Below are 24,664 nucleotides of genomic sequence, written 5' to 3'. Positions count from 1 at the left end.
ATTTGAAAATACATTTAATAAATCTCCGATTTTTTTTTTTTTAAACTCCCCCGATTTTTTTTAAACGGTTTTTTAGCAATCCTTTAAGAAATTCCTCCAGGTCTTCTTCCTAAATTGGCATTACATCTCACTGAAACATTGTCGCCTCGCAGCTTAATGTTCATTGAGTACTTCCACAGTTATTAGGTTTGTAAGCCAAATAAGTTAGAAGTTATGTATTTGACCGGGAATTGAATCCAGTCATGGGGTTGAAGGTTTATTTTCCAATACTCCATGTATTCATCTAAAGCAGAAGTGATATCTTAATTTGAGCCACGTATATTCATTGTTTTTTTTATGAATTGAAAGTTAATATTAACTAGTTCACTCGGTATCGATACTGACTTACTCATAATAAACCCCAAACTTGATAGAGGCATTCACCACACACGCACACACAGACACAAATCATCTGAAGCAAAAAAACATTTTTCAGATTTTTAGTCATGAAAGACATTCTTTATTATTCATATAATTACATGAAAATGGTGTTATTGCTAACTATTACATTTCTAATCTATTTTTTTAAATCTAAAGCCTTATTCACACTCAATAGAATGCTTTCCTCCTATTCACTTAAGTTTGAATCTTCTGCTTCTTCAGGTTCAATATCGTCTTCTGTTAACAACTCCAGAACATCTTCGGGTAAATCACTGTGTATCTTTTTACTCTCTTTTCCTCTGAGCGATGTTATGAAAGGATCGGAAGCAATCAACAATCCATGTAATATGTCCTGGTTTGTAGCAAGACGCGAAGTTTTCCTAGCATGCTCCTTTCTGATCCGCCGAATTTCTTTGTTGGAAGCTTCTTGTGCTTCCTCGCACATTCTTCCGATCGAAAGCACGGAATGTTCAATTATGCGATGGCCATGAATAAGTATTTTATGCATCGTAGTTGGCATGTTGTACCATCCATATAACTTTACAAATAGACTTGCCGTATCGTGAGAAAATCTTTTAAATTTTTCGACGTTAAGTTTTTCTCCACATGAAATTGCAATCAAAATATAGTGCAATATTTCAATTAAATTAACATCAATTCCTGTAATGTCTGCGGATACTGATGCATTTTGAAAGAATCGGCGAGCCGTGTTTCCATCATTGGAATTGCCGAAGTTTGAACGTGGTTTATCTACATGTAGTCCAAGCCTTTCAAAAAACTGTTTCTGTATCCTCCTTTTTGCATTATCGAATTCTTCTTTATGCTCAGTTTTATACCATTTCTTAAAAGATAGCCTATATGCCACATGTAGAATGCACTCAAAAAAGCGTATCCATGCGTGCAGTGAGCTTATTCCGAATTTTAGAAAATTTTCATTAAGCGGAAGTTTTTCCATCTTTTCGATATTGTTAAATGCAGAAGATGTTGCTCCACACAGGTAGCATCGCATAGCCGATGTCGTGTTTGTTAGAGTATTAATAACTTTAACATCCGCCATGGTCATAAACAGTTCATATTTTACAACAACAACCAATTCGTCAAACTCTAGTTTAAGTGGTTCTAAGCTTTCTATTTCAGCTGCAACTCTATCATATTCACTCTGGATTACTTCCGCAGTTTCTTTGACGATTTGCAACCTTATTGGATGACAGTACCTGGTCGAAGAAGGTGTTGGATTATCCCAGATAATTTTTGTGTCGTTACGAATACTCAGAGTTGCAATTGTCGTTAGGAAAATGTGGGCATCAGAATCGTTTAAATTCGAAAATCTCTGCTTGTACTCGCTAAACCCAGAAGAACCATCACAACCCTATTTAAAAATGAGGCGGACTTCGTGTTGTCGAGCAGCTGTCATATTTTCTCTGCAACAAATCATCAATCTTCTCGCAGTATGGTCGAGCATCGATTGAAGTGGAATTCTACAATCTGTTTCCGTAACCATCTCTATTACAGGGTAGCACTTCTGTTTAGCCAACAATATATTTTTGTAAGGAGGGTATGAACCTTGGGCATATTTTCTTATCACTTTGTACTTTCGTTGAGTTAATTTGGCGTCGATGAAAGGCAACATCATCTGACATTTTAACCTGAATAAGCGGTATAAAACATATTAGAATGGTTTGAAACCAGATATACATTGTCGAAGTTTCATAACATTGATTCCTATTGTCATTTTTCTTCAAAAATGTCAATAAACGAACTTGAAACATATAATAAAGTTTACATAAAAAATATCTGTTAATAGTAAAAAAAAAGGTTTTTGCGAAATATACGGAGAAAATTATCCATTTAGTGATGATGATGTTTTACTTGTACGTTATGAAAGCTATTTAACCCTCTAATGCCCAAGACGCCCTTAAACGGGGTATTTTGATAAATTTTTTGTAATTTTCAATTGGTCAGATATCGAAAAGTTTTTGTCGATAAATAATATAAACTTCAATGCATGTTGAAATGCGGTTGTACAAAGGGGGTAAGTGTAAAATTAAACTCGAAAAATTGTGATTATACCTACATATTTCACAGTTTACACCACATCATATCATTGTGCAGAAATATATTTGATGCTCACACCAACACTATGATAACATTTGTATGATACATATAATAATATGGTTATCGCTTAAACTACCATTTACGGTTTCGAGAAAAGTTATATTTTTGCATCGTAAAATCAATTGTTAGTTGCCCATATTGTCCCTTTTACCGGTAAATTTGTAACTTTTTTTTTGTATTCCATAGAATTAAAAAAAAGATTTCACCGTTACTCCCATTCCAAACACTGCGCGGAAAGTGAATAATGTGCTGTCCCTGCCTTTCAGGTTTTATTTCGATACCTATAAATCTCGATATGTTCCTCTTTTGTTATCATTGGGATTTCAGTGGTAGCTGGGCAAATATACATGTGGTGTCGGGTCATTTGTTCGATTTTTTTTGCCGAACAAGTCATTTGGTCAAATGTAGTTTGGTCGAAATATTGAAAAACATATCTAAGATTGTGAGTAAAGAAATGTGAGTAATGGGAAGTATGTAGTGAGAGTTACATAAAGTGTAAAGCGAGAATGAAGAATGAGACATTTTTCACATCTCATAAGGAATTGGAAGTGATAAGTGAGAAGTGAAAAATGAAAAGTGAAGAGTGAGAAGGGCGAAGTGGGGAGTGAAAACGAAGAATTGAAAATTGTTATATTGTTCCTTATCACCTCCTTCTTCCCTTCTTCCATCATCATTCTTCTTTCTTCTTTCTTCTACCTCTTTCTCTATTTCTTATTAATTCTTCTTTCCTTCTTTTCCCTTTTCCTTCTTTCTGTTTTCTTTCTCTATTTTTCTATACCTATTTCCAACATCCTTTTTTCCCTTCTTCCTTTTTTCATCTTCCATCTTCCTTTATCCTTCTTCTTTCTTCTTTCTCTCTTATTTCTTTTCCCTCCTTTTTTTTCCTTCCTTCTTCTTTCATTTCCCTATCGCTTTCTTCTTCTCTTCTTCCATCATATACTTCATCCTTCTTTCATCTTTCTTCCTCTACCCTTCTTTACTTTTCCTTCCTCCACCTTTTCCTTCTTTCATCTTCTTTCTTATTTGTTTCCTTCTTTTTTATTATTTTTGCTTCTTTCTTATTATTTTTTCTTCTTTCTTCCGTCATTCTCTTACTTCCGTCTTCCTCTTTCTTCTATCTTCTTCCTTCTTCATTCTCCCTTCTTTCTTCTTTCTTCTTTTATCCTTCTTCTTCTTTCAGACATTTCGCTACTCACTTCCCAATTATCATCTCACTTCTTACCACTTCTGCTGTTTTCCTCACTACACTCTCTTACTTCTCACTTCTAAAATTTCTCAACTCACGTCTCGCCACTTGCGTCTCACTTTCCATATCTCTTTCTTTACTACTTACTTCAAACAACTCATTTCTCACTGCTCATTACTCATTTTTTTTAACTCTGTACCTGATGTGTCCCATTCATGACTTCTAAGTTCTCATGTTCACTATTCTCTTCTCACTTCACTTAATAAAGAAACTAATTTCAACTATTCGGTCAAACGGTATTCGGCAAAATGACCTTTTGGGCATTCCTTAGATAGCCATCCCGTTAATTTAATAGAATGTTTAATTTTCTCAGAGAAACAGTTCTGAATTAAATTATTTATCATATAAAAATCTAATAAAAATAGAAGATATGAACAGATATTCGTAATTTCAATTTAACATGTTTCACAACTTTTCAGTGCATTACATTGATATTAATGTGGACCATTTGCATTTAACCCTTAAGGGCGCAAAGCGATTTTTTTAGAAATTGTCGAAAATATTTTAACTCAAATAACCATTAAATTCATTCACATTGAACGTGTTTTCGGTGTGTTGTTTTAAAACGACATCGCGCATTTAAGGGTTAAGCTGAAAAATTTATTAAAAAATTGCGCAATAATAACATCACTTTGCAAAAAATATACAATATAATAATTTTGTACGATATTTCGAATTTGAGTCAGTTGGTAATAATTAACACGGACTAACTTTCCAGCTTGATATTGCAACGACTCACAACTCTAAGTTGACTTGTTTTAGGTTTTTAGAGAAAAATCTAGAGAGTTTTGAGAGATTCGCCTGTTCTCCGGGCCCTTATTCTTTGGAAAACCTTTGGTTTATACTTGCTCGTTGGTTGTATAAAAAGGTAAAGGATTCGACAACATAAATATGATAAAATTTCTTTTTCGTGAATGCTAGAAGTATTTTGAGCCGAACACTCTTAAAAAAATATTTTATCGAAACAACAATTTTTTGAAGTAATTCTAGAGAATGACCCATACTGTCACCACAAAATACTTTATCATGTATTTTAAGATGTTTTTGGGGGCCGAAAATCTCGTAAATAAAGATAATTCAATTAATTCAAGATTTTTATGCTAAAATATTACCAAATATTGATGGAATACTAAAGTGGAATAATTTTTATTTCGCACCTTTTTTCATGATTTTTTTAGCGTTATTGTAAATGGTCAACATTAATATCAACGTAATGCAATGGAAAGTTGTGAAATAGTTGTGCTTACACTCTGAACTGAAATAACCGTCATCTGTTCATAATAACAAAAAATATAAGCTATAAACTTGGTGGTGTTTTTTTATTTCAATTGGTGTACTCATCACAATTGAAGGTCAAGGTAATATGGGTTTTCAACTTACTCCATTCCAACAGGGTAAGTGGAAAAACTACTCCTTAAAAGTCAAAACCACTTTTACAAATTTCAAGGAATTGGAATGGATTGAAATAATGCACATTAGGGTGGTTCAAAAAATCGATTTTGCTCCACAACACTCATTCGATTGTGTTTCTGGATGTGCTCCGAAAATTTTGGCTGATTTGGATAAAAACCGACTTACCACAAGAGCAAAATCGATTTTTTGAACCACCCTAATGCCTGTTTTTGATAGCCCACAATAATTGGTTTCGTTTAGATTGGTCTTACACTCATTTAAACATGAACTATTTATTATTCCCTTTCACCTTTCCCCACTGTACCTTACACAATGTAAATTCGATAGACCAATCTCATTATTACAGTTTATTCAGTACGAGAAAGTAAGAGAAAGTTCAGTACGAAACCTCTACTAAGTTTTTTATATTATTTTAAGTTAAGTAAAGTTAAGTTTTATTAGCATGAATCATTAAAATACATCATCGAAAAACATGTTCAATTATGTTTTATATAAACCATTAATAATTATATTTTATTATATTGATTCAATATTAGGCGGATAGTAATAGAATTAGGTGCAATTAATGACTTATATGTACGGTACTAAAAATGTTCTTCTTAGTAATTTTATTTCATTTCACTTACCTTAATAAATTCCGTCAAAGCATGGGCTTCAAAATTACGTCCTTCTTTTCTGAAATTCATTAGAGCTGCATATAGTAGTTCATCGGCAGTGTACTCCTCTCTTATTTGCTGAGTTCTGTTTCTTTTAGCTCTCTCGGATAGCTCCTGAAATGCTTTCGTCTCCCACCTTTTTTTGGCATACGCTTCGGTTGATTTTTTTTACCTACAACTACTCCTTCCTCTAGCCATTCGGCGTTTTGAGTTAAGAATCGTTCCTTTTTTCTATTAGATTTTCGCCATCGTCTACAATACTCTTTGAAAAATTCGTTCACTTGAGTTTTAATTTCTTCTGCATTCGAATCAGAACAGCTCAGAAATAACTCTTCTATTCTTTTTCGTTTGAGCATTGAATCTGTAGCTTCATCCATTGCATCCAATATTTGTTTTCTTTTTAAAACAATTTCTACCAAAAATATTATTTGAAGAGAGGAAGAATCATAAAATAAGATTCACTAACCTTTGCTTGAAGCAGCCATGATTATTCAGCAATCGATATACATAGAAATTTGCCCAAATAATTTAAAATGCACAAGAGAAAGGCAGGGCTTGCCACACGGAGAAATTGAATAGAAAAATCGACTGATATAATTAGCAGTATTGTCTAATGACAGCATCAAGTTCGGTAGTTTGACGTCACAAATGAATTGTGAGTTCATCGAATGGAGTAACTGATGATCAGCAGTAGTATTTATTCAATGTTTATATGCTCAGAAATACTCACACATTTTTCCAATTGATCTCAATCAATGTACGAACTGTGTTCACAAAAGAACATGGTAAAAGGGATCTCAAATTTAGTATACGTTTTTATTTGGATCCGTCTATTTTCAGATTTTCGCTCTTCACGAGTACATGAATATATAATATTGCTTGTTTTAATTACAGCCAAATTCCAGACTGGTTGTAAGTTTGAGTTTCATACAGACAAGTGTTTTGCTTTTGTTCGTGCAAATCTTAAAAAGATCTCACTTATTAAAATACATATTAGTCTCGATTAATCAGGAATTCGAGAAATAAATTTTATTTATTCATCAGCTCAAGAACAATGTAAAAGGTAAAGATTTTTTAAGAACATTTTGAAAAGGAATGCTTAATTATTTTTGAGCTGATTTCTAGGATATCAGACCTTATTTTATCATCATAAAATTTTTTATTGTATCTTTCAAATGATGTCTTTTTTATTAGGGAGTTAAAGAAAATATTGATTTATGGTTCAGGCAGTTATATTCGAGGTTTGCGCGGATAGTATCCATATAGCCCTACATACAAAATTGCCATATCATGAGAAAATCAATAAAAATTTTCAACATCAAATTGCTTTCCACACGAATCACAGATCAATTATATTCGAGAGCGACCTAAAATATAGTTTTTGCAAATCCTGATCGTAATACCTGGTTTACAGTTTGTCTTTGAGTGATAAAACGGCCTACTTTTCCATACCAACGAAATAGTTTCATGAACATAACATCAGAATTTTTAAATGGCAAGATCATCTATCGCTTCAAGGCTTGTCGAGCTATGCAATGTGGCACGATAACATAGAATCCGATTGTAATCTGCAGCACCATTTCTCGTTATTGAAAAAAAAAACATATGCAACACGTTACAAAACTCGATTTTTTCAGCACTCGTATTATTTATCCAACTCGGCAAGCCTAGTTGGATAAACGAACAACTCGTGCTGAAAAAATCAACTTGATGCAACTAGTTGCACAAACTACTATTTTTAACACGCTATATAGAGTAAATGCGTATTTGTATATTCCTATGAAAAACTTGTTCAGGCTAATACACATCACGTATAACCTGTTTACATTCACCTTATTGAAGTATTGGTGGGCGAGCCTTACTTGTTGTTCACATTCTAATAAAAGTTATTGTATCGAGATCGGTTTAACATTAACTGCTCGAAAACAGCATATTTTCACTACATACCTTTAAGTGCACCCACACATACACAAATATACATTTACAAACACGGGTATGTACCAAAAACACGATCAGACCAATTCAACTACTTGAGCTGAGTCGAATTGTATTGAAGTTTGTATAACACAACACTTCTATCGGAAAATGGGTTCTGGTGTAAAATGAGGATCTTTCAGAAAAACTTAGTTATAGAAGAGATACGGCTAAACATCGAAATGACCTGGCGCAGATTTGCGCAAGTCGTCATTATGATATCCTAAAACTAGGCAAAAAATGCTTCAAAATGATATAGAGAACGATCATTTTAGCCCTTTCCTTCCTAGTTAAAAGTCAAATTGAATTTTATTATTAATTACCATACATTTTCTATGGGACAAGAAAAAACACATCAAAACAGCTCAACTTAGAAATATCCTGGTAATCTCATTCTTCACCCAATATTTTTGAAATTTTTTCTGGTGATTCTCGAAGTATTATAGAAGTTGGGAAATATGAAATAATAGTGATATCAGAAAAAAAAAATTTTGGATTTCTGCCATCGCGAAATCACTGTGCGTCAGTTTTTTGTCGAATTTACAAACGAACAGTCGCACCGCTCTTCAATGGCGGATTCCATTCAGCCGTTTTCGGCTAGAATACGACACTGACCTCATGCGGTCTGCGTAAATGTTGTCTCAAATATTCTGCAATATCGCCACATTTCCGACCGATTGAATGCAGGGTGTCTTAGAGACGCATCATGCCATTGTGCATTGTTCTCAAAGTTCTCCCAAATCGAATACAGGACAAGATAGATACGACTCTGCCCGAAAGAATATATGTGGAACATATTGTCACGCTCCGTATCATCTTGACGCAGGTCAACAAAGTTCAAGAGTCCGGAGTGGTCCCAAAGAACTCGTTGCAAGTGCAACAAAACTTTAACAAAGAGATAGAGGAAGTCGAGAGGAATCTGATTTGGGCCAAGATCAAAGCAAAAGCAAGCAGGTTCCCCGGATGGAGAACTTTTTCGTTGATATATGATAACGTTAATGGGAATTCCAAGAATTGCACCGTTTCCACAATCTACCATTTTTACAGATTATTGAATATTTATTGAAGTCTTTATCTCCTTATAAACTATCACACCACTTTACCCTGCACCCTAAAGCAGCTGACAATCCGATCGTCCTGATCCACCAGGCTCAACTCTACCTCCACAGAGATAGCTGGATAGCTCTTCTCCACCGGAAGCCGCAACTCATATCGCACGTCTTCGCCGGACGACAGTGGACACTTGGATCCTTCCAACCACTCACAGGCGTCCTGCCGGTCGGGAGGCATAGCGAACGGCACTGTTAAGCCCAAGGCTGTGGCGTAGACGACCGGTCGCAGTTTGGCCACCTCATCGCTTGCGCTAAAGTCTACAAAAGCGACCACATCCTCGCCGCGTTTAAGATCACATGGAGGCTGCTTGCATCCTTGGATGTCTACGGAAATCGGTAACGGTCCGGCCTTACCTGTGGAAGAAGTAATTACACTATGTCCGGGGAACCATTGATTTGAAATACTTACACTCCTTGACAGGGACTACATCGCCGAACGCTAGCGGTAGAAGTGCCACCAAAACTATCAGATACTTATTCATCATGTTGAGGGTACGAACGTCCGAACGGTTGTAATAATTTCTTATCACAAAATCTCCTTTAAATAGTTCGTCAAAGTTGATAACCTGGGACTGACCGAGTTGATAAAACTATGTTGAAGGACGCCCTTGATGACCCACTGTTATCGCTATCAGTGCGCGGAAATCCTTCTCCCATTCAAAACTGCATTCTCGTAGTTGACTTTTACGATTGCTACTATTGGTAACAGAGTAACAATCTCAAGTGCCGTTGATTCGGTTGAACAGGTGTTCGATGAATTGCCGTCGTAACTTGAATTCGATGATCTTCGATGCTGGTACATAGTACAATGTAATCAGAATTACCTATTTCTCACGTAAGAATATCCAAAGCCGGGATTTTTTCAAAAGAGCAATGGTGTATGATTCTTGAAAGTTGACATTAACCTATAGGGTAAATATATTGAATCACGTGATTGACGGTAAGTAGGAGTACGCGACAGAATTTCAGAAGTTCAGAGTGGGAAATCCATCTGTAATTGACATATTCTAGTCTTCCAATTACAAATCTCTAACTGATTTTGAATCAAATCAGCTAAGATATTTTTCATAATTTTATCACATTTTATTTAATTTAATATTTATATTTTTCTCTATCTCCTTGATCAATTGGTAAGCATCAGAACACTTGTCTTGTCCACAAACGTTTTAATGCCGTAGAGCCTCTTACATCCTTTTTCTGCTGACATGACGATATTTTCAGTTGTTTTTTCGTCTTCATTCTCTTGGATAAATTAAAGAAAAAATTAACTTGTTATATATTCGTCAATGAATAATACATATCATAGTTATGTTAAATGTTATAATGAAGTCACCAGGGATGAGGATCAAATTTTCTAATAATGGAGGATGAGCAACACTCTCATGCGATCTTACATGATACTTTATGGACTACAGTTCTTCGAGGAACCTACGCCGAATGGGATATCCTTCTCCTTTGGATCAACTTGGGCCATACGCTTCCAGTCGCCCTGAACGTTGAGCGCCCTCAGGTCCTCTTCAACTGTAAAAAGCCATCGTGTACGCGGCCTTCCACGAAGCCTAAGGGTTCTCTACTAAACATTATCTTTGCTTGACGTTCTTCCGGCATACGAACAACGTGTCCAGCCCACCGTAGTCTGTCACACCTGGTACAACTCGTGATTCATGCGACCCCGACAGATAACGTTCTCTTATCTGTCGGCGTCGGTTTACCCGCCGATTATTGTCCGCAGCACCTTACGCTCAAACACTTCGAAATCTCTCCGATCAGCCTCCTTTAACGCCCATGTTTCATGGCCGTTTAAAGCCACCGGAAGAATCAGAGTAGTATACAGCGCGAATTTTGTCTTCGTTTGCAGACTACGGGACATAAGCAGGTTACGAAGTCCGTAATAAGCCCTATTTGCAGCTGAAATATGCATTTTCACCTCACCTGTAACACTCATTATCGCACGTCACTAATGTTCCAAGATACACTAATTCTTCCACCACTTCAAATGTTTCACCATCCAGCACCATTTCACTACCACCACCACTAATGAACCCACGTTGATTGCCAGCGACCATGTACTTCGTTTTGCTGATATTGATCTTGAGTCCAATCCTCGCTGTCTCCCTCTTAAAAGACACAAAAGCCTCTTCCACGGCACGGCTATCAATCCCGATAATATCGATATCGTCCGCAAATCCCAGGAGCATATGCGATCTTGTGAAAATGAAACCGCTTCTTTGCACACCAGCTCTCCTAATCGCTCTCTCGAGCGCTTTATTGAACAGTAGATTCGAGAGTACATCACCCTGCTTTAATCTAAGGTAACAAATGATGTCGATATTTCATCCGCAACCCTTACACTTGATTTCGATCCGTCCAACGTTATACGATCCAGCCGTATCAGTTTCGCCGGAAAACCATGTTCTAGCATAATTTGCCATAATTCATTCCGTTTCACTGAATCGTTCGCCGCCTTGAAATCAATAAACAAATGATGTGTCTGCAAATTGTACTCCCGGAATTCAAGGATTTGTCTCAGGATAAACATTTGATTCGTCGTTGAACGGCCCTCACGGAAACCTGCTTGGTATTCGCCGACAAAGGACTCTTCAAGCGCTCTCAACCTGTTGAACAGAATACGGGACATAATTTTGTACGCCGAATTAAGGAGGGTTATTCCTCGGTAATTGGCGCACTCCAGTCTGTGCCCTTTCTTAAAGAGAGGGAAAATGAGCCGGCCAACCAGTTAGCAGGCAATTCCTCGTCTTCCCATATTTTCGACATAATATGGTGCAGAACTTCATAAAGCTTCAGAAGTTCAGCCTTATTGTTTTTCAGCTCTTTAATAGCTTTTCTAACCTCATCTAGTGTAGGCGTCTCCACAGCTTGCGCATCGTCGCTAATATTTATTCTGTTCACCTGCCACCTCGGTTTTATCTGTCAGCAAATTCCCTTGTTGGTCGTTGCACATGACGGGAGATGGCGCTGTCTTTCTCCGCACGCCATTGTCTCATAAAACCTCCGCATATTATTCTGCTCCATTCTTTCCTGCGCCTCACTAAAAACTTGTTCTTCATACTCTTTTTTCTTCCTGCGGTGGGTTCGTTTTTCGGCTGCTCTTGTATCCTTTTACCGATCTCTATTCGATCGGGTACCTGACACCAACATCCGACTTCTGGCAACGTTCCTCTCGTCTGTCAATCTCTGACACTCCACATCGAACCAACCCGTTCTGGGTCGCCTCTGTGCAGTGCCTACCACTTCTCGTGCTGTTATGCTCCCCGCTCCATGGATCGACTCCCATAGATCAGTGATGTTGTCGCTAACGTTGATTGCACTAATCCGTTCGTCGAGCTTCGGGCGGTACTCAGCCGATACTCCTTCCGCCGACAATCGCTGGATATTGTAACGCATCGTTCGCTGTGATCTCTTGTTCGATACAGTTGACAAACGTGGTCGAATTTTACTGACAACGAGGTAGTGATCAGAGTCAATGTTCGGACCTCTGAATGTCCGCACATCGATAGCATCCGAGAAATGGCGCCCAGCCACCAGAAAATGGTCTATCTGGTTGTATGTTTCACTCAACACTACAGCCAATCTTCCTCATTAAAGAACACCACATGAAAAGGAAGAAATGGTTTATCCAGGTTAAATTTTATATACCGCTATTCAATGTGGTCACATCGCAAGACAATATAATGCAATAAACAAAGCAATTGCATTTCATAGTCTATCATTAAATTTGCATATATTGTTGATGACAAATTTAAAATGCATTCAAAATTTGTTCATTCATAAATGGTATTAAATCTCTAGGCCGTTTTTAATATTTGAGCCTAAATTTTGGCTGCTTGACAGCTCTCTTTCTCGATTGGCTGCTGTTTTTGACCGATTGGCGGCACATATTAATCCGCGTTTCTTATATCACGGCCTCTAGTAGTGAGTAAACGTCAAATCTGGGCAAATTCGAGGTGCGCGCCACGAGTGATCAATTGGTCAACTAATGATTTTTTAACCCTCTAAGACCCGGGACGAACAGATTTTTTTCAAATGGCTCGCATTCAGCACCTGATCGTTGGAATTCCTCGCGGTTTCGTTTGTGCTCAATGGGAATAGCTATATTTTTGCTCTGATACATTTTCAAATAACCCCCATTTCGACCCCTAAATCCGGCCCTGATAAGAATTTCAGAATCTCATTTTCAATTGAAAATTAAATATTTAAAACTCCTGATTTTTAAATTTGTGCAGCCGCATGCTCATGCAAATTACATTGTAATTGAATTTTTAGCCCATACTCTACCATTGTAACCCCTGAATGCGGCCCTGAATTCAGTCAATTCTGCCCTACTCAAATGGTGAAAACATCGGAATCGACTAAAAATCTTTACAAATATCTTTTTGGGTTGGTTTGATGGGTGATTTGATAAATTTTGGGCATGAACACGTCCAGAATATTGAAGAGATGTTTGAATTATAGAAAAAACACCCCCGCGCACACTTATTTTTAGCAATAACTCGGACCTGAACAAAAATTTTATTTGAAAATGTATCAGAGTCAAAATATAGCTATTCCCATTGAGCACAAACGAAACCGCGAGGAATTCCGACGATCAGGTGCTGAATGCGAGCCATTTGAAAAAAATCCGTTCGTCCCGGGTCTTAGAGGGTTAAATTGACCAGTACATCAGTGATCGATGAAAATTTCACGATTGCTATGTCTGTTTGTCTGTGCTAAAACACAATGCCAAACATCAGATTGAACTTCATTGTTGACATTAACTTTGTATTGGTAAGGTTTACATTTGCTTGATAATTGCGTGTTCATTATCAATTGATTCAAACATTTAAAAAGTTATCGCCGAGGACAACTTGCTTTCTTTTCACACCTGAGAAGTTATCGAATGCTAATTTCGATCTAGAACTGTGCGCCGTCGCGCCACGCCGCCGTCGCTGACACTTATTGACGTACGCCGACGCCGGTCAACGAGTCGGCGGCGCGCCATACGCCGGTTGGCTCGACGCCGCCGAATTTCACGCCGACATAAACAATTCTAGTTTCAGTTTATTTGGCCATGAAGAAAAAAAGTCGTTAGCGATAAAATATAAATGCTTGATAAGATTTTTAAACATTCCCATTTTTCATGGATTCATTGAATTTGCTTAATCTAATCTAATCTAATCTAATCGAACACAAACGCAGCCAGTACAAGGAAAGCATCCTGGAAAATCATTGAGTTAGATGACGCCCAATAATTTTTCTTGTCAATATTGAGGCTCACAGCATACCAGCGGTATGACATAAACTTCAAAGCGGCCAGGCCCACTGCGTTGTGTTTGCCGCAGAGATGATTCTTAGAGATATATCGTGTTCAAGTATTCACTTCAACATGATACATATCACGAATCTACAGGGGTTGAAGGATGCGTGGACATACCGTACCATACGCACCGCGTTCTTTTTAAGTTCTTATTTTGGTAGTTGTATATAAATATGTAGTGAAATGATTAACTTTATGATAAGAAAATATATAAAATTTTATATATATCTGTAGAATAAAACATCAACTAGGAGCCGAAGTTAACTCGGGATGTACATCTCTTGTAGAAGAACCTGGAAATTATATAGATTTTTTTAGTTATGAGTATCAGATAGCAGGTTATGTGCCAGGACGTCGTCTGCATAAATGTTACATGGCGGGTTGTGAAGCTTTCATTTCTGGGATGTTTTGTAGTGGGCTATGAAAATGTTAAATCATGATAAAATGAAGGTACATAATACTATAATATAAAAGTAAAAAGCATGAAATGATGAAAATTTTATAATATGAAAATAAGAAACATAAAAATATAATGTAATATAAGAATAAAAATTGCTATATGAAAATAAAAAAATATGAAAACATGAAATTGAAAAATGAAGATACAAAAATATGAGTACACAAAAACATAAAAGCTTGAAAATATGAAAATATTGAAAATTTTATATTTTAAAATTTTCAATATTTCCACAATCGCACGCCGCCATGCTTCTATGCACTCATATTTTTGTATCTTGTAATTGATGTTAAAGTATAAAATTTTGAAAATATGACAATATGAAGATCTGAAAATAAGATAATATGAAAATATTAAAACACAAAAATATATAACATGGAAATATTAAAGTATAAAAAAATTAAATCATAAAAATATAAAAATACAAATATATTAAAACGGGAACCTGAAAATACCGAAATAGGGGAACTGTTCCGATCTCAATCTCACTGTACATATAACCATCTCATCGCAAAACGAAGAAATACGGCACCAAATTCGTCGCTTCTTTTTGTACATGGATTCATTGAATTTGCTTAAAGTAATAAAGCTCATGAGTTTCCTTGAAATTTTTGAAATCATAATTGGGCAAACCCTTAATTGAGGGTCAAACTAAAAGGAGTTCTTCTTCTTCTTCTTGGCATTACATCCTCACACTGGGACAGAGCCGCCTCGCAGCTTAATGTTCATTAAGCACTTCCACAGTTATTAACTGCGAGGTTTCTAAGCCAGGTTACCATTTTTGCATTCGTATATCATGAGGCTAACACGATCATACTATTATGCCCGGGGAAGTCGAGAAAATTTCCAATCCGAAAACTGCCTAGACCGGCACCGGGAATCGAACCCAGCCACCCTCTGCATGGTCTTGCTTTGTAGCCGCGCGTCTTACCGCACGGCTAAGAGGTGTAAGTGTCAAAATCTTAGTTTTGAGAAAAATGACTGTTAAGTTTTTCAATATTTTTTCATACAAATCGTATGAAGATTTAAAAAATAACTAATATACTGGGAATTTTTAAATTTTTTACAAATACCCTACTAAGTATATCAATATTTTGACGCGAAGTTCTAAAACCAAAGCATTTTTTGCTATAGTCAAGTCAAAGTTGACCAAAATGTCACTTACACCCTTTTGCTTCTAACCCACTCAATTGTTTACCCAGTTAACTAACATGTTTCGTACAATGGAGTCGTTTTTTACGCAGGTGATTGGTATTTCCCGTAAACTTTGTAAACTTATGTGGAATCTAACCCGCGTAAAAACTAGTCTGGCAACGCTTGTAGGAAACATTATCGGAATTGCTTGATTTTCCTCGGACACTTTCTTATTATTCTTAATAGTAAGTTGTCCATTTATGTTCGTAAAATTCATGATTTCATAATGTAGATTTACTGCTACTCGACTTCATCCTCCTATCCATAGCTCCTATGTTTATCCCAAGAAAAACAAAGCAATAAAATGAATTCAATTTGTTGCTTATTCTTGGAATTTTTTAAACAGTGAGCATATGTACATTGTTAGTTATAAACCTTTTCACTGGCCAGATTCAAACTACGGGTCACTCGCGGAATAGCGCGTTTCGGAAGTTGGCTTTAAAAACACGTATTTAAGATTAACTGCGACACGACGGACAATTTATTCTAATCAGAATAACAAACTACATAACGTTCGAATATGAAGTGGACTGTATTTTACTTTCCGACCGACACGGGTGATATGCAAGAGCGAACTACAAATTCTATCAAGTGCTGCGATCACTGCGATCGACGCGACGGCAGTTAGCTGCCGAAGAGCTACCTATACTTTGACCTATCTCGATGGTAAGCATTTACATGCGCAATAGATATAGTGTGAGAAGAAACATACGACGATGAAACACACTCGTATTGTCTGTCTTGCTGCTGCCTATCTTATTGCCTAGTGAGGTGCATCTTGGGATGCAACATTCTAATTCTGTACGTAACATGCCGGCGGCCTTGAGTTCTCTCAACACAAACTTAACTAACAATTCGACTAACATTCTAACTGACTTAACATAACACAATATGTTCAGATCATTGATTGTAACAAACAGTAGTACTTCACATAATACAGAAATCTCGATCCTGTTTGGCAGCTCACTGATGACGATGTCCTAATCACGTAAACGATGAATCCGTGCACTGATGTCATACGTCTAGCAGAAATGGAATTCGCCACTGGAGACTCCGATGATGGACCGATCGAATCTGTTGAAGATAAACACGACTGTAATCCTAGACACGGACTTACAGAGGAGACACGTAACTTATGGTTCGGCCCCCTGGCGAAATGCGGACGGACTGTCCTAATGTTGCCAAAGTTGCCCCGTGGGGCCAATGAATACTCATCTGTTGTTCAGCTCCCTGCTGCCGGTGACACGATGAATTGAACTGATGAACCAACGATGATAAAATCTGGAACTAACATCCGATGGGGTAGGATCTGCGACTCATGCACTTCAGTGGGCTAGTAGATACCGATGACTAGCGATGTACAGGTGAACAGGAGATCTGTCGAAGAATACGAAGCGATTTGGATCCAGAACAACACAAAAGCGGATCGACGTAACTTATAGATCGCCCCCGTGGCGTAGCGGTAATGCACCGCAAAATGCCGACAGTTGCCCCATATGGGGGCGTACTTAGCCTTATGATGATTCAAAGCAGGAAACAAGAACTGAAGAAGTCTCACTGTTCAAGCAGACTATTTGGCAGCGAGGATGTCCGAAGCAGGTGCAGTTGATGGTCACATCCCTAGTGAAGGAAAGCAAGGCAGTAGGTTCCAACAGAATACTAAGAAGGGATGCACGTAACTTGAGGGTCGCCCCCAGACATCAACGGCTAAATAATTGCCGCCTGCTGCCTTAAGTGCCCCAACGGGGGCAGAAATACTTATTTTACTTGACGGACTTGACTACTGAGCGTGCTCGACTAGATGCTGATTGTCCCGGATGGGAAGTATACAAATCTTCTGGATACCTCTACGGAAAGTTCCATACTGCGTACGAACTGTAACTACTCGAATGATGTCATCGGCGCCTGGGTGGATCGCCGTCACTCGTCCCAAGTGCCACTGCAACGGAGGCAACTTGTCTTCTTTCAGTAGGACCATCGTTCCAATGTGCAAGTTGTCTCTTCTCCTCGTCCACTTGTTTCGGTTGTGAAGGTCCGACAAATAATCTGTTGACCATCTTCCAGCGCTTCCAGATCTCTGTGGTCGTTGCTGATCGGAGTAATCGGTCTCGAATTGAGGCAAGCCTCGATCTGCGTTACAACAGTCTGCAGCTCGTCTGAACGGAGAACGGTATTACCGATGACTCTTCTCATGTGTCCCTTGAGCGACTTAACTGCAGCTTCCCATAATCCACCGAAGTTCGGGGATTTGGCAGGAATGAACTTGAACTCTATCGAGTCGTTGGCTGCTTCCGAAACTACCTTGTTCCGAAACTGTTCTGCTCTGAATAGCCGATGTAACTCACTGATTTCTCGTCTCGCTCCAACAAAGTTCGTAGCATTGTCACAGAAGATCACTTCGGGCTTCCCACGTCGTGCGACAAATCTTCTCAGGGCAGCCAGGAATGCCTGAGTTGTGAGATCAGCTACCATCTCTACATGAACTGCCTTGACTACTAGACAGACGAATACGCACAGGTAACACTTAACTGTAGCCATCTTGCGCGACGCTTGTCGCACATTGAACGGACCGCAATAATCCATTCCAACACGAATAAAGGCAGGAGCTGGTGTCACTCGTTCCATCGGGAGGTCGCCCATCAGTTGTTCATGGACTTGTGGACGAGCTCTGAAGCAGGTCACACATTCGTGCACTACCTTACGTGCCAAGTTTCTGCCTGACAGTGGCCAAAATCTCTCTTTCATACAGGAAAGCATAAGTTGAGCTCCACCATGAAGCAGTCTGTGATGGTAATCTACCATGATCAATTTCGTCAATGGATGGTTGCTGTCCAGAACAATCGGATGTTTACGGCTAGACGACACTGATGCGTGACGAAGTCTTCCGCCAACACGAATTAAACCATCTCTCAACTGTGGATCCTTCGTGTGTAATCTTGAGCTTGTTTTCACTTCACCCTTTGCAACCAGATCTGATAATTCGACAGGAAAGCATTCCGACTGAGCCATTTTTACCAACGCTATTTGAGCTTCTTCATGTTCCTTCACACTGAGAACTCCAATTCTTCTGAGATCACGATTAGCAACTTTACAGTTGAATACGAAACGACGTATCCAAGCCGTTGAACGAATCAATTTGAGCAATGATGAATACCGGATAAACATTTCACTAGTCGGTAGTACCTGCAGTGCTGCTGTCACCAACGGCTTTTCCTCAAGCGTAATTGAATCAAACTGCTGTACTGTGTCATCGCTCATCTTCGGCCATGTACTGGAATCCTCTTGAAGCCACTCAGGCCCATTCCACCAAACAGAACTCTCGGCTAGCTGTACTGGTGTAACACCACGCGAAATAATGTCAGCCGGGTTTTCAACTCCAGGTACATGATTCCAAATACCTTCTCTGGTGATGTGTTGTATTTCCGATACTCTGTTGGCGACAAATATTTGCCATCTGGACGGATGAGACGAAAGCCAGCACTTCACGATCATGGAATCAGTCCAGAAGTATGTTCTCGCTGGAATCTGAATGCTCTCTGCTACTGACTCGTACAAATGCGCTAACAGCAGGGCTGATGACAACTCTAGTCGTGGTATCGATTGTCGTTTCTTCTTCTTGCTTAAGTCCTCCAAAGGCGCTACCTTGGATTTAGCCATCAGCAGACGAACTGTAGTACTGCCCTCTCGTGTAACACATCGCAGATAGATTGCTGCTCCGTATGCTTTCTCCGAGGCGTCACAGAATCCGTGTAGCTCACTTGAAATCACATTATCGTCGAATGGAATCCAGCGGGGAACGGAAACTGCATCCAGTCGATCCAAATTTGTCCGGAACTGTAGCCATTGTGACTGCAGATCTGCGCTCAACGGTTCATCCCAAGAATACTTCTTTTTCCAAAGCTCTTGGAGAAACATCTTCGCCTGCACAATCACTGGCCCTGCTAATCCGTACGGATCGAACAAACGAGCGGAGTCAGAAAGAACGATACGTTGCGTAATAGGTAACGACTGCTTCCAGAGTGGCATTTTGAACCAGAACTTATCCGTAGCTGGCTCCCAACATAGTCCAAGGGTCTTCACCGTGGACGACGAATCGATGTCTAAAAGTTCTCGCTTGTCTCGCAAATAACTTGGAATTGCCTTTAAGATTGCTGGCTGATTAGAGTGCCACTTCCGGAGATTGAAACCAGCAGAACTGAGTAGCGACGAAATATCGCGACAAAGGCTTTGTCCTTCCTTGACAGATTTCGCACCAGTTAGCATGTCATCGACATAGAAATTGCGCTTTACGACCTTGGCTGCTGCAGGGTACGCCTGTTCTCCTTCTTCGGCACACTTATTCAGACTTCGAGTTGCTAAGTACGGCGCTGACGAAGTGCCGTAAGTCACTGTACTCAACTGATACGTTCGAATTGGCTGATCGACGGACTCTCGCCAAAGAATCCTTTGCAATGGCTGATCTTGTTCGACTACGTTGATCATTCGATACATTTTCTCTACGTCAGCGACTATAGCGTACTTCTGGAGGCGGAAACGAAGAAGTATTGACAGCAAATCGTCTTGGACCACCGGTCCTACCATCAGTGTGTCGTTCAGGGAAACTCCAGAATCTGTAGCACATGAGGCGTCAAAAACAACTCTGAGCTTCGTTGTCGTACTGTCCGGTTTCATGACTGCATGGTGTGGCAAATAATAGCTGTGGATAGGTTCTTCCTCCTCCTTACGTACTTCTCGCATATGGCCCATCAGTAAATACTCGTGGATGAATTCAGTATAGAGAGCCTTCATTTCTGGATTTGCAGTCAGACGGCGCTCCAAGCCCATGAACCGTTTGGTTGCTATCTCCTTCGACCTTCCCAAATGTTCCATCATGAACTGCTTCTTCGGTAGCACCACTCGAAATTTTCCATCAGCGTCTCTCGTTGTCGTCTGTTCGAAAATCGATTCACACGTAGATTCTTCGACGGAAAGACAGCTCTTCGTTCGGCATGACTCCAAGTCCCAAAAACGTGCTAACTGCTCGTGTATCTCTTCTGTGGTGACTGAGACTGTAACAGCGCTGAACGTGGTGTCTGGACTATCAGTTATTTCTCCAGCAACTATCCAACCCAGTTCGGTGTTTCGTAAAATCGGACCAGAATCCGATAGTTTCAACTGCTCACTCAGCAGCAACTCGTAGAAAACTGATACGCCAAGGACTGCATCTATCGCACTGGATTCGTGGAACCTTGGATCAGCTAGGCAGATGTCTGATGGCAGCTTCCAGGAACTGATGTCAATAGTTGTCTGCGGCAGATTCACAGTAATTCGAGGCAACACATAAAATTTCACATCCTTGGTTTCGAATGAAGAATAACGTGACAGGATCCTCGCTAACACCGATTGTTTCGACACTGTCATAGAATCACCAACACCTTTCACAGGCAAGTTCTCGTGTGAACGCTTGAAATTCAACCTTTGAGACAGGTTCTCTGTTATCATGCATATTTGAGAACCGTTATCCAGCAATGCACGAGCGATGACCGTATTTCCGAAGCGATCGGCGAGTTTCACGAGAGCGGTTGACAAAAGTGTGGTGCTTCGCTGGCTACGAACATTGTGTGAGGTAGCAGTGTGGTGAGAAATAGTTGGTGTTTTTGTGGGAGGTGGCTGTCGTGTATGTGGTGGAGTGGTGGTTTGGACGGGTGTTTGTGGAGATATTTGAGTATTATTCATCCGGGATTGATGCGATTGCGAATGCTGTACTGACTGTTGACGAGACTGAGATTGAGCGTTTGAGTTCGCGACTTGAGGCCTGTTTGGGATGCTCGACGTTTGGTTCTGCGTGCTAGAAGCGGATGGATAATACGGATGCAAAAGATGGTGATGACGTTGTCCACACTTTGCACAGGTACGTCTCGAACAATCTGCTACAAAATGTCCAGAACACAAGCAATTCAAGCAAAGTCCAAGTCTTCGGATCAACAATTTTCGGTCGATCACTCTCATTTTGTCAAAACGACGACACTGTTCGATGTTATGCGGTCCACCATTGCAGACTGGACAATTACATGAAGCAGAAACAAGCGTGTGAACTGCTGAACTCTTGAATGATCTTCTTTGATCACTTAAACTGCGGGCTGACGTAGAATGCAGAATTGCGCAATGCTTCTCCAGAAAATCAGTCATAGCATCATACTGAGGAATGTTCTTCGAACTGTGATGAGTTTCCCATTGACGAAGGGTTGCTGTATCTAGCTTCTGCGACAACATGAATGCTAGAATTGTGCTCCAGTTCTCAGTGTTTTCTCCCAACTTTTCCAACTGCTGAAGATTGACCTTGAACGTCATCAGGACAATATTCAGGGCATCAAACGACTCCGACTTCATCACTGGAACAGAAAACAGCGCCTTCAGATGTTCGTGTGCTATCGGCTTATGATTCTCATATTTCGCCTCGAGAATATTCCACGCAATGTTGTAGGTGGCAGCACTCACCTGGACTTGGTTGATCTGAAGTAATGCTTCATCTCTCAAAGATGCTCGCAAGTAATTAAACTTGTCGATTGGACTCAAATCACCGTTGTCGTGAATCAACGATTTGAAATTATCGCGGAAAGTGATCCAATCTTGCAGCTTTCCGCAAAACGATGGAAGCTTCAGCTCCGGATACTTCAACCGGGATGGTTGGCAGGCAGCTTGACGTTCAGGAATCTCTACTTTCGTTCTAGGGCGTTTAGCAAGCAACGCTGACTTCAAACGAAAATACGAATTTTCAAAATTCTTGTATGTTTGCACACTGTCACCGCCGACGGGAGCATTCTTCGCGCTGTCAACACCATCGTCATCAGCTGCACTTTCAAACTCTTCGCTGGTCTCGTCTAGAAGCACATCTATGTTCACCCTAATGATACAGAACCGATCAAAAATTTCATCTAGTTTCACTAAACGTAATTCAACCATATCACTGTCACGAACTGCATCAAAATTATCCACAAAATCCTTCACATTCGCCAAAGCTGCGTTCAACTGATTCTCCTCTTTCACCAGTTGCCTCAAATTGGACTTCGGCATTCTGAATAGCACAAAGATCACACTTCACTAGCACTGAACCACGACCGAGACCTCAAGCGGAACGGATTGACAGAATTGACAGCTCAATTATCAACCACTAATTGTGGGAATTAGTCAAATGGCAAATCGCAAATGTGCCGAACTAAATAGTCAACCGGAGAACTCAAAATTGTTTCTCCAAAATTCCACAAATAAAATTCAATTTGTCCAAACCCGCACCACAGTACGGTAACAGAGCGCTTGCAAATTTAACTCAAGACAATGCGCTTCTATTTGGCTAGCGTCACATGCAGACCACGCTGAGCCCAAGCCTCCTCAACCACACATTCACACACACTCTACTTAGCTGAATTTAGATGGTTGATCCTTCGGGGTATCCAAAATGTCGAAATGCAGCATCAAAATCCAATATTCAGCATCAGTTGTGAAGAACGTTGATTCCAAACTGCATACACGGCCACACAGGATATTTTAAATCACTTTCGCTAACTGCTATCCATTGGCATTAATTAATTTGCTCACTAGCAGAAGACGGGTATCGATTCCGCACAATGGATCAGAGCACACTTTGCACTCCGCATACAATTTTACAAGTTCACTTTTTCACGCGCAATAACGACGGACAATGGGTCGGACACACAATTAACCCAAGCCACGCGCACTATTCACCAAGACGTGGTCCCGCGGATTGATCTTATCCGGCTCGATCAGGACCAAAAATGTTAGTTATAAACCTTTTCACTGGCCAGATTCAAACTACGGGTCACTCGCGGAATAGCGCGTTTCGGAAGTTGGCTTTAAAAACACGTATTTAAGATTAACTGCGACACGACGGACAATTTATTCTAATCAGAATAACAAACTACATAACGTTCGAATATGAAGTGGACTGTATTTTACTTTTCAACCGACACGGGTGATATGCAAGAGCGAACTACAAATTCTATCAAGTGCTGCGATCACTGCGATCGACGCGACGGCAGTTAGCTGCTGAAGAGCTACCTATACTTTGACCTATCTCGATGGTAAGCATTTACATGCGCAATAGATATAGTGTGAGAAGAAACATACGACGATGAAACACACTCGTATTGTCTGTCTTGCTGCTGCCTATCTTATTGCCTAGTGAGGTGCATCTTGGGATGCAACATTCTAATTCTGTACGTAACATACATGTTTGTGAAAAGTTATGAATGTGCTGTATTTGTTTGTTTCTCGATGAGATGAATATATGTTTAGTGAAATGGAAAACGGAATATACTTTAAAGTGGGATGCATTTTTAAAAGTTTTATAAAGAAAGTTAGTTTCTAAAACTATTTATAACGTTGCTATATTTTCCATAACAACAGATATTCCGACCACAGACTCATAAACGTGATGAGTCGAAATAATTCTGTCTGAAAAATAATTAAATAAGTACCATTGCCACATAATAGTAAATTTTTTGTCACTTAAACTGAAAGTGACTATTTGGTTACTCTTTCTGGAACTAAAAGTCACTATTTGGTCCCTTTTTTCGTCAGCATTGGTCACTAATGTCACTATTTTAAACGACATTGGTCGTTACCAGCCCTGCAATCTCGATATTTTGGGAGTTTTTCTTGGCATGTAATTTTGATTCTGAAACTGAATTTGTCAAAACTGAATTTGTTTTACTACTGTCCGGGGTTTTGAAGAAATTCCAGGAGAAATATAGGAATTTCTATGTA

General features: G+C 39.4%; 2 protein-coding genes across 2 annotated transcripts; both read right to left on the bottom strand.

Moving 5' to 3' along the window:
* Positions 1 to 8,857: 8,857 nt before the first annotated feature.
* On the bottom strand, positions 8,858 to 9,493 carry LOC134208018 (NPC intracellular cholesterol transporter 2 homolog a-like). The gene is made up of 2 exons (XM_062684119.1): positions 9,346 to 9,493; positions 8,858 to 9,290 (listed from the first exon to the last, which is right to left on the bottom strand). The coding sequence occupies exons 1-2, from the start codon at positions 9,419 to 9,421 to the stop codon at positions 8,914 to 8,916; spliced, it is 453 nt and encodes a 150-aa protein (XP_062540103.1). The 5' UTR covers positions 9,422 to 9,493; the 3' UTR covers positions 8,858 to 8,913.
* An 8,373-nt stretch (positions 9,494 to 17,866) lies between these two features.
* LOC134205927 (uncharacterized) lies at positions 17,867 to 22,954 on the bottom strand. The gene has a single exon (XM_062681634.1). The coding sequence runs from the start codon at positions 22,952 to 22,954 to the stop codon at positions 17,867 to 17,869; it is 5,088 nt and encodes a 1,695-aa protein (XP_062537618.1).
* Between the last annotated feature and the right edge of the window lie 1,710 nt (positions 22,955 to 24,664).

The sequence above is a fragment of the Armigeres subalbatus genome, chromosome 1, assembly GCF_024139115.2.
Source record: "Armigeres subalbatus isolate Guangzhou_Male chromosome 1, GZ_Asu_2, whole genome shotgun sequence".
NCBI lineage: Eukaryota > Metazoa > Arthropoda > Insecta > Diptera > Culicidae > Armigeres > Armigeres subalbatus.
This window is presented reverse-complemented; position numbering and strand designations above follow the sequence as displayed.